The sequence below is a fragment of the Takifugu rubripes genome, chromosome 18 (genome assembly GCF_901000725.2).
Source record: "Takifugu rubripes chromosome 18, fTakRub1.2, whole genome shotgun sequence".
NCBI classification, from domain to species: Eukaryota; Metazoa; Chordata; class Actinopteri; order Tetraodontiformes; family Tetraodontidae; genus Takifugu; species Takifugu rubripes.
The window spans coordinates 3,161,154-3,172,123 of NC_042302.1; the positions used below are offsets into that span (position 1 = coordinate 3,161,154).

Here is a 10,970-nt window from a genome sequence, read left to right on the forward strand (position 1 = left end):
TTTTCATTCTTTAAAATGTTACTGAGCTGAAGCTAACGTTGGTAGCACAGGTCTATCTTTTTACATGTTTACGAGCGATATGCGTGCTCTACGACTCAAGCTTGTGTTTTGTTGTTGTGTTTTCTGAGTTGAAGTGTGTTTTTCAGCTGCTGTTTTCGATTTAGATGTCTTATTTTTGATGTTTTCCAGGCTGCTTCAGCTCTGCTTGTGAGGCTTCACCACAGGAAGTGTGGTGGAGTCCACCATTCTACGCCGGAAGGGTTAGCGCCCGTCGACTGCAAGGGTGTGATTAAGCAGATGACAGAGATCAGATCATTTGTGTGTTTGAATGACACTTGTCACAGTTAGCATGGGGGCATCAAAAGCTTCCTGTCAGACTGATGCAGCTAACAGATTACCTAGATTAGCTAATCTACATAAACATAAAGATCCAATCATAGGAGAAGGTATTTTAAAAACTTGAGATGATTGTAGCTCATGTTAACATGAAGCTAGCGTTAATGCGCTAACATCAGGAACATTATATCAAAAATGAACCAGAGGGGAAAAAATTCTCATTTAAGATTTGTCTTTTATTTTATCTACTAAAAAACATTATTGGGGTTGTTCTAAATCTGTTTCACACATGTTATCTTCATGTGTAACATCTACAGTTTAAGCTAGGCATACTCGCTGTATTTACTGTATTTTATGTGGTGATTTGTCAGCATGACACCATCTCAAACATACTAAAAATGACTTCACTGTTAGTCATGAAGACCACAGAAACACGGACTCATGGGGGGGTGCAATTTACTCTAGTCTAGTATTTCAGTTCTATTAATAGACCCCTCCCAGGCAAACACACACACACACACACACACACACACGCCTTAAATGTCACATCCACTGTCACCCGGTCGCATAAATCTGCTGCAGTCGAGGCAGCGCCGGTGGTTTCGGTTGTTTCCTCCTCAGACGTCGGATTTAACAAAGTTTTTTATCGACAGCTGGTGCTGACGAGTGTTGGAGGTCCGCTGGTTGACTTCAGCTGCTCTCTGGTTTGGAGTTTGTTCAGGTTCCTGGTGCGAGACGTATGCTTTTACTGGATTTGGTTTAAAACAGAGCTTACCGCCGGCTCTCGTGGTCGAGGCGTCATGGTGATGAAGTGTCTCTCTCTCTCTGTCACAGCGAACCTCGCCAGTCTGCCTCCCCCTCCGACGCCCCGTCTTTCCTCTGGAGGTGAGAGGGCCAATCAGAGGGCGTCCCACACAGGAAGCGTGCTAACGGCAGCGCGCTCTGGCGTTCTGCTGGTCTGACAGATATTCAGGGGCCGAGGGAGAAACCCGCTCTTATGGCGCCGTTCCTGCGAATCGGCTTCTCCAGCTTTGAGATTGACCCGGGTCTGGCCTACCACGAGGAGGTGCTGAACCCCTACTGTGCTGTTTACATGAAGGAAGCCGTGGAGACAGGTTAGTCCTGTCTGAGGAGTTGATTGAATATTGTGTAGCAGAACATGTTAGCAGAACACTGTCGCTAAACTGGACCCGTGCACGATGGAGCTAATTTAATCCAGATTATTCCCACCACAGCTTGAATGTTTCATCTGAATGATGATGAGCTCGTGTTGACATGGTCGCCAGTTAATCCAAATGTGTAACCTAGCAACAGGATCACCCGTCTATTAGCAAACAGGAACCAGGTTCAGCGAAAGTCGTGTCCTGGTTTACCAGTCCAGATGTGACAAATGAAGCCGAAGTCCATCTGCCTGTCGTCAGATTAAGCGGCGACGGGCGTATGTCAGCAGCTTTGCAGCAACTAAACTGGACATAATCTTGACTAAAAGAGGTGAAGCGTCCTGATGCATCGGCAGGGATGGTTAAAGCACCGTGGAATTAACCAAAGATCAGAGCAGATCTCAGTTTCAGGTTTTGGTTACACTTTCCTTCAGCCTGGAGGCTTGTACTCTGCACCATATGCAAAAAAAACCCAATCCCCTGTGTGGCGGAAGTGTCGAGCAAAGCTACAATCGTTGGCTTTTACGATAATTATAGTGACGCAGAAGTTGCGTCTTTATTTTTATTTTTAGAGCTGGGCAACAGATCAGAGTGTTAACAGGCAGAAAAAACACGACTAAAACGAAGAAGAAGAAGAAGAAGAAGAAGAAGAACGGAGAAGCTGGACAGACGCGGCAGAAGCCGCGGCTCAGAGGGGTCTAACTCGAGTACCTATGAACAAGCGCCACGGTCAGCATCAGTCAACGTGCTGTCGATTTTAGGAGACGTCCCGTCCAGATAAGAGGACGTATCTGTGCTGTCCTTCTGGTTGTCTTTGTATGTCACTGAGCGGAAGGAGAACAGTTCTGATGTTTCTTTTCCTCTGAGAAACCACAAGACTCTGTGTGTGTGTGTGTGTGTGTGTGTGTGTGTGTGTGCGTGCGTGCGTGCGTGCGTGCGTGCGTGCGTGTGGGTGTGTGCGTGGGTGTGTGTGTGTGTGTGAGAGAGGAGAACAATGACTTCTGGTTTTGTGTTGATCGTCTGAATCGTCTCACCTTAGCTTGTGAAACTCTTTGCTGCTGCTGATGACCAAAATCACGACCTTTGTGACAGAAAAGACCCGAGAACCAAGGCTCTCCGTTGGAACCCAGACTGAAGCTTTTAGCTTCTAAAAAGTCATGGATGGAGGGAAATTTATCACCTTCCAACAGGACAAAGAAGCCAGGACACCCTTCAGGGACACCAGAAGGGAGGGATTTTTTACACTGCTCGGCCATTTTGTTACGTTCACCTTGCTAGTAAAAGGTTGGAGCCACTTTTACCTTCGGAACAGTCTTAAATCTTCCTGATTCACTTTCAGCAACGTTTTGGAAACATTCCTCAGAGATTTAGCTCCCTGTTGACATGCCAGCATCACGCAGTTGCTGCAGATTAGTTGGCTTCTATGATGTGAATCTCCAAGGTGCTCTACTGGATTCAGATCTGGTGACTGTGGAGGCCACTGGAGTACAGTGAATGGGAATGTTCCAGAAACCAGTTAGAGATGATCTGAGCTTTATGACATGGTTCATTATCCTGCTGGAAGTAGCCATCAGAAGCTGGTCCACTGTGGTTATAAAGGGATGGAAGAGGTCAGCAGCAATACTGAGGAACAATACTCGCTGTTTAAAAGATGCTCAGTTGGTTCTAAGGGGCCCGAAGTAGATATCCCCACCACTGCATCACCATCAGGAGCCTGAACTGTTGGAACAAGGCAGGAAGGATCCATCCTTTCATGGTGTTTCTGCCAAATTCTGACCCAACCAAATTCTGAGACTCCTCCAACCAGCAATGTTTTCCCCATCTTCTGCTGTCCAGTTAGGGTGAGTCTGGGAACTGTGGCCTCAGGAGGGGCCCCTGGCATGATCTCCTGCTGCTGTTGCCCACCTTCTTCAGTCCTTTCAGAGACGCTGGTTATTTGAATTACTGCTGCCTTTCTATCATCTCCAACTAACCTGGCCGTGTGGACCATCTCTGCAAACCCCAGAGATGGTTGCCAGTGGAGATTAGCACCTTCTGAGACCAGCCTGTCTGGCACCAACCACCAGGCCAGGTTCAAAGTCAACTAAATCCTCTTTCTTCTCCATTCTGATGCTCATTTTGAACTCTTCAAGGTGTCTTGACCACATCTTTGTGCCTAAATGAGTTTAGCTATTTGTGTAAACAAGCCATTGACCAGGTGGACACAATAACCCAGGTGGCCCCCACTGAGTTGCCATCCATCATCTGTGGAATAAATCTAATGGGTCTCTGATCACTATAAATCCACTAAGCTAGCTTAACTAGCGTATCTGGAACAGCTTTGGTTTTTGGTTTCCTTCGTTATTGTGAGTTAAGCGATAACTTAAGCAGAACATGGACGCCAACAGAGACAAAGTCCGTTAGATACGCAACAAACCATCCCAGGAAGCAACCGTAGAATTTATTTGATGTCATTTCTCAGATCAGATGATGGATGAGACAGACGATCACTTTCAGATCAGATTAGTGGACAGAGCGGCACGCGGCCGTTACGTAAGTGGATATGTTTTAAAGCAGCAGATGTCCGTTACGATGTCCAGATTTTGTTATCGTTGCCTCGACTTTAAAATAGGCTCTGATGGTGCCGACTTTCTCCTGATGTTTGTTGCTTTATTATCCTCCAAAATAAATATGCTGCCATTCCAGAAAATGTCCAGAATTCAGAGAAATCTGTGAGTTTTATACGGCAGATTGTGGCAGCAAAAGAGCGTTTAATCCCTGGAAAGTCACACGCTGCCGGTCATCCCATTTGCTGGGATTATGTCACCAACAGATGTTCTCCTCTTCCAGAAAATTTGACCATCCAGACAATTGATCACGTTATTGTCATTGAAAAAACAGAATATTTAACACTGTTTTAAACTGTAATCTGATCTGATCTTGAGGAGTATCGCTTTAATGCGACTTTGATGTTTCTTTGATATAGAGAAGGGTCAAGTCTACAAACAGAAGAAGCCCACCATGTACCCGTCGTGGAACACTACCTTCGATGCCCACATCCACCGCGGTCGCGTCATGCATGTGGTTGTGAAGGGCCAGACGGCCGAGCTCAAGTCCGAGGCCATGGTTCCCCTGGACTCGCTGGCAACGCGGTGCAAGAAGGAGAATGGAAAGCTGGAGATCTGGGTGAGTGCAGCAGAACAGGAAGTGAAGAGACATGACCTGAAAGAGGGGTAAAAGAAGGAATCTTTGTCAGGCTACAACAAGCATCCCTCAACAGAAGGGGAGGCCTAATGCATAACTTCTCCATCTAAAACCCATTGCGCTCCGATCTGGCTTGGGACCCTAACGACTCACTTGATGGGCACCGCCCCCATCAAATGATTTCAATGGGTACTTTGGCTAACTGATGCTACGACAGCTATTCAGTCAGAACTGAGAAGCAAAAGGTCCTCCAGTGACTTTCAACAGTCCTGTTGACTCTTTGCTAGACCTTTCTGGAACTTAAAGTGAACAGAACCTTTGGGAACAGGGGTGGTTGTGTTAAATCCCATTTAAATAAATAGGAAAATAGGAAAAATGAGCCAAACTGTTTGCTGGAAGCTTCTTGTCTCCTTAAATACTAGTACATTTAATCTGCATCCCATGTGGTTTGGCTTTAGGGCCAACTACAAGACAAGAGTTGTTGTTGTTGGTGCAGTGTTCTTCGGCCTGGACTCAGCCCGGGACATGGTCAACCATAAGGTCCTTCTGACCAAACTGTCCACATTCAAATTCTCCCCATTAGCACTTTGAGTCTAATCTGACTTCTAGATGTAAAAATGTTGTTTTAACAACTAACTTTCTAAAGCTCTGCAGTTGAACACTGGCGCCCCACAAGGCTCAATCATGGGCCCACTACTGTTTTCTTTATATATTAGCGACCCACCTTCTGTGTGTCCTGATGTGCGTTGTATTTAGAGGACACTGTGATAGAAGTGCAGGCCACTAAAAAGCAACTGGCAACTGCTAAACTGATAATATTGACCTTGTGTTAAAGTTCAAATATCCATAGAAATATCTATCTAAATAAATAACATTTAAAACAAACATAAAAAGAAGAAAGTCAAAGATTTAGCTTAAGGGTTTTGACCAGAAATTAATTTTACCATCCTACACAAGCACAAGCTTCTGAGTTGGGAAGATGTAATTTAATATAGGAAAACCGAATTTATTGATAAAACAACATAATAATACTGGTCAGATCACTAAAAGCACCACACTCTTAGCCATCAGAACTCTCTTTCAATTAATGTCCTCTTTACCGTTGATAGAGTAGATTAAATGGGACTGTCCGCGACATTATAAAATAATACCAGATCACGGTAGCTGACAAACAAAAGAAACGTAGTTAGCGTTAGCCAGATGGCATCACGTGTTCCGCTGAGATAAGATGATAAAAATGTTTCTTGTGCTTCTCTCAGCTGGAGCTGAAGCCGCAGGGCCGCCTGCTGATGGAGGCCCGATATTTTCTGGAGAAAAGTGGTGAGTGCGTCTGCAGCTATCACAGTGGTAGCACCAGAGGCAACGGCAACGCAGCTGGAACGTCCACCATGAGGACGTGGCCTCGAGTGGTGACTCACTGGACCATCGTTAGCATGTTTACTGCCCTCTGCTGGTTATCAAAGTGATGCTCAATGATGCGTTCGTGGATTCCTGCAGAAAACACACAAATGCACATGCCTTGCTAGTGATCACACTATGATCGATCCACACCAACAATTTGAAGCTAGTTAGACATTTGGACAGCTAAATAATCAGAGATCGTTGTGTTCCAGATGCTGCTGGTCAGACTGGTGTTTGCTCAGAGTCCCAGCGGGAGCGGGATGGCGTCTTCACGCTTCACCAGCGGCGAGGGGCAATCAAACAGGCCAAAATCCACGTGGTGAAATCCCACGAATTCAGCGCTACGTTCTTCCCTCAGCCGACCTTCTGCTCCGTCTGCAAAGAGTTTGTCTGGTGCGTAAGAGGCCACGTCGATATCATGTTGCTCACTAGCGCGTCCGTCATATCGCCTGTTTCTGTCCACCTCAGGGGTCTGAACAAGCAGGGCTACCAGTGCAGACGTGAGTGACACTTTCCTCTGGCGGGAGTTTGAACTCCACCTGATTTCATCTCGGGTCTCGTCTTTGTCTCTCCAGAATGCAACGCTGCCATACACAAAAAATGCATCGACAAAGTCATCGCCAAATGCACGGGCTCGGCCGTCAACAGCAGGGAAACGCTGGTGCGTACCTGCATCAAGACCAGTTACCCTAGCCAGGCCATTGCACAGTGAAGGATGATGTTTGCGTCAGCTGCAGAGCTTCATTCTGGTTCATTTAAAGCCTCCAACAATAGCCACAATGCTGCTAGCTGCTCTTTTAGCCGCACAGGTTGTGCAAGTTTGAGATTAATGTGTGGGACTCTTCAGAGGACTTGACAGGGAGTATTATAGCATGTCCTGCGTCTGCTAATGCTAGGCTATCTCTGTCTTGTGCGACGGTTTGTCCGTGTTTCAGAGCCACAAGGAGCGCTTCAAGATCGACATGCCTCACAGGTTCAAAGTCTACAACTACAAGAGTCCGACCTTTTGCGAGCACTGCGGGACGCTACTGTGGGGACTCGCTAGGCAGGGACTCAAATGTGAGGGTGAGACAACTCTGGCCTTCTGTGCTGAAATTGAAATTTTAGCTGAATCGGGATCCTTCCTGCTGCTCTCCTCCTTCCTCGGTCGTCTGTTGTGAAGGTCAGATGACCTGTGTTTGCATTTGACCCCTGAAAATCCATTTCTCCCACACCGAAATTTGACACCGCGACAGCCAGTCCATGAAAAGACGAGTCGATTTTATTTGATCTCTCATTGTGAACATTTTCGCAAAATTTAATCCTCCAGTTTATCCAAGGATTTCAGAGACTCCCAGTTTAAAATCCAACACTTGCAACAGCTGCGACCGCAGCGCGTTTTTCAACATTTCCCATCCGGAAAAAAATGCAGCAGCTGTCACAGCAGCTTAACGACCGAATGATCCAGGTTTAGACCCTCAGGATCTGATACCCTCAGCTTAGTCATTAGCCGAGTCATTGGTGCTGTGGTTTGGAGGGTGTTTAAATGTTGGGTTTCTTCTGCAGAGTGCGGCATGAACATCCACCATAAATGCCAGAACAAAGTGGCAAACCTCTGCGGGGTCAACCAGAAACTGATGGCCGAAGCTTTGGCCATCATTGAGACCAAACAGCAGGTCAGACGTCAACGCGGATGAGCGCGTTGCCTTAGACGAACGCCTATGCAGCCAAAATTTCGCTTTGAAACTGGAGGTTTTCAGGATGTTCTTTGACTCAAAGTCCAAACCGTTAGCGGTCCTACCTCCTGTGTTCAGGCCAGGACTACTAAAGAAGGTGAAGACATTGGTCGAGAAGGTCCGGTGAGTGTGAGCCAACCGGGGATCGTCCGAGCTCCGTCTGGACCAATAACAGGAACTCCGACCACAGCTCCTGGAACCAAAGGTAGAGACCCCACTCTCATAACTCCCAGCAGTTATGGCGGATCCTTCTGCCCTCCTGTTGCCTGACCAAGTTGCCTCCAGAGTTGCAGGGCGTCTCCTGGGATGGACCGGCAGACATCTCTATATCGATTACGGAGACAGAAGCGGAGCCTGTGTACGCCGTTCCCAGGAAGGACCACGCCCCCAAATACGCCATTGAGGACTTTGCACTGCACAAGCTGCTCGGGAAAGGCAGCTTTGGGAAGGTGCGGTTCTGATCCAGATAGGAAGCACAGCAAGAAGGAGTTGGTGTGGTAACAATTAAAAATCTCTGCAGGTGTTTTTAGCCGAGCTGAGAAGAAGTGGGCAGTTCTTCGCGGTGAAGGCTCTAAAGAAAGACGTGGTGCTGATGGACGACGACGTGGAGTGCACCATGGTGGAGAGGAGGGTCCTCTCATTAGCCTGGGAGAGCCCATTTCTGGCGCACCTTTACTGCACCTTTCAGACCAAGGTAAGACCCTGTCCAGACCTCCATGAGGGATCATCCACCTAGTTCTAACATCTCTGCATTGCTACATCCAGGAGAACCTCTTCTTCGTAATGGAGTATCTGAACGGAGGCGACCTCATGTTCCACATTCAGAACTGTCACAGGTTTGCCCTGGACAGAGCTACGTATGTTCAGCTTAAACCTCAAGTCCAACTATTTCGAATGCCTACCTTCTTTTTTGTCGTCATCCTTTTCGCTGACTGTGTCTTCCCGCAGCTTCTACGGCGCTGAGATTATCTGCGGCCTCCAGTTTCTTCACTCTAAAGGAATCATTTATAGGTGAGGCTCCACGGTCTGATGCGGTGCGGAGCACACTGCCTGACTCCTCGTATCCCCTACAGGGATCTGAAGCTTGACAACATCTTACTGGACTCTGATGGTCACATAAAGATCGCAGACTTCGGTATGTGCAAGGAAAACATGCAGGACGAGTCGCAGACATCCACCTTCTGCGGGACTCCTGACTACATCGCCCCCGAGGTAAAATCACACCTCTACCGTCAGCGGTTGTCCTTTAACCTTTTTACAGAAGTATGCTATTGGTTTAGCTTCCTTTGAGGCTAAATATGAATAAAGAAGTCAATTGTTGTTTCTCAGATCCTGCTGGGCCAGAAGTACAACAGTTCTGTGGACTGGTGGTCCTTTGGTGTTCTGCTCTACGAGATGTTGACGGGTCAGTCTCCATTCCACGGCCATAATGAGGAGGCCCTCTTTCAGTCCATACGCACCGACAACCCCTCCTACCCTTCCTGGCTCAGCAAAGACGCTGAGGACATCCTGAAGAAGGTCAGCTACAGTCCTTTTGCTGATCAGTCCAGCAAGAACATGCTAACGATATCCATGTCTCAGTTGTTTGTGAGGGAGCCCGAAGAGCGTCTGGGTGTGAAGGGCAGCATCAGGGAGCACCGTTTCTTCAGCGCTACTGACTGGAATGCACTGGAGCAACGGCAGGTGACGCCGCCCTTCAGGCCGACTTTGGTAAGTGCACTTTAACGATAGCATTCGGCTACATGCGTCCTGCCAATCGAGATGCGTGTCCAAGTATCCCCATGGGTCCTTTGCAGACGTCGCCCAGTGACTGTAGCAACTTCGACAAGGAGTTTATCAACGAGAAGCCTCGGCTGTCCTGCGCCGACCGGACGCTCATCAACAGTGTCGACCAGACGATGTTCAGAAACTTCTCTTTCGTAAACCCTGGGATGGCTCGTGTGGCGTGATGCTAGCTTAAAAAGACCATGCTCAGTTGAAAACTACACGTACCGTAATGGACTCAATGTACAATTTACATCTACAGCTTTTATTTTTAGATAGAAAACTCTGTTTAAATGTCAGTACTGTAGAATCAATGTTTAATGATGTTGTCTTTGTGCTCATCGGTGTTTTAATCCTAAAATGTTGTACAGCTCGTAGAACCGAAAAGGCGTTAAAAAGTACATGATTACCTCCAAATTAAGCTCAGAATTGAACTGTCACTTATTTCTCATGTATATTATAACTTAATTGAAGTGGTTTATGTTTATGTGCGTTTTCTAGTACCTCAGGAAATTTGCTGTGGTTGGACCAGGTGTCCTGGAAAATGTAGAGTTTATTTTCCCCTTTGTGAATCGCGCACATTAAAATGTGTCGCTTCTTGTTTCTTTTCTGTCTAAAATCATCACAACAAGCATTTTATTTGTTCACCTTAAGTGTTTTTTTCTTTTAAAAAATAGTTTAAACTACAGTAGGCCTATGACAAGATCTCGTACAGTGATTGTGGGCGGGGCTAACGAAGGTTTGCAGAGAGAAACGTCCACCTGGAAAAGTCATCAGAAAATGCCAAACGGAGCCAACAAACATGGTTGAGTCACATGCGACATGGCGATTTGTATCTTAAATCTGGCAAATGCGTTAAAATATCCGTAATTCTCGATGCCAACAAAATAACTTCTGTTTTAGTAAACTGACGGGGGCGTGGTTTCGGTGTGGGAGGGGCCTGGAGCAGTGGGCGGCTGATGAAAAAGAATCACATTTAAAATTTTAAAATCACAAGTAAATTGACTCGTTTCATGTTTTTGGACACATACACCTGCCATGTGTTACACGTCTTAACGGAACTTAGCCAAATCACCCAAATGCTAGGCTAACCAACACGTAATTCTTTCATTTTTTGCTGGAAATTCAGACACTCACCAGCGTTGATGACGTTAATAGCCTCCGTTACAGACCAAGCAAGCAAATGAAATAACTCAAATAAACTTTTCTAAATGCTCTGAGAATGGTGAATGTTTAAATGTTCATCCTTTATGTGTGAAAATGTAATAAAATATATGGTGACATGGTTCTAAAGTTTCATATTTTGAAAACAAATGGAATCATCCATCAATCTGCTTTTAACCTTTAATGTCTCACTATTATAATCACTGTAATTTCAGAGGTGCTCCTTGTAGCTCCACTGATCTTAATG

At 46.3% G+C, this 10,970-nt stretch overlaps 1 protein-coding gene and 1 long non-coding RNA gene across 2 annotated transcripts; one reads left to right on the forward strand and one right to left on the reverse strand.

Annotated features, from left to right (window-relative positions):
* Positions 1-672: 672 nt before the first annotated feature.
* LOC115246558 (uncharacterized) lies at positions 673-2,571 on the reverse strand. Its single transcript, XR_003885688.1, has 2 exons — positions 2,208-2,571; positions 673-1,215 (listed from the first exon to the last, which is right to left on the reverse strand). It is a non-coding gene; the product is annotated as an uncharacterized lncRNA (long non-coding RNA).
* prkcq (protein kinase C, theta) lies at positions 912-10,845 on the forward strand. The gene is made up of 18 exons (XM_011613224.2): positions 912-1,064; positions 1,171-1,451; positions 4,462-4,661; positions 5,939-5,999; positions 6,293-6,473; positions 6,549-6,580; positions 6,656-6,741; positions 7,016-7,145; positions 7,626-7,735; positions 7,874-8,000; positions 8,081-8,244; positions 8,316-8,489; positions 8,561-8,652; positions 8,744-8,806; positions 8,869-9,007; positions 9,125-9,313; positions 9,377-9,505; positions 9,592-10,845. Exons 2-18 carry the CDS (start codon positions 1,334-1,336, stop codon positions 9,742-9,744), a joined length of 2,148 nt encoding a protein of 715 aa, XP_011611526.1. The 5' UTR covers positions 912-1,064; positions 1,171-1,333; the 3' UTR covers positions 9,745-10,845.
* The last annotated feature ends 125 nt before the right edge of the window (positions 10,846-10,970 follow it).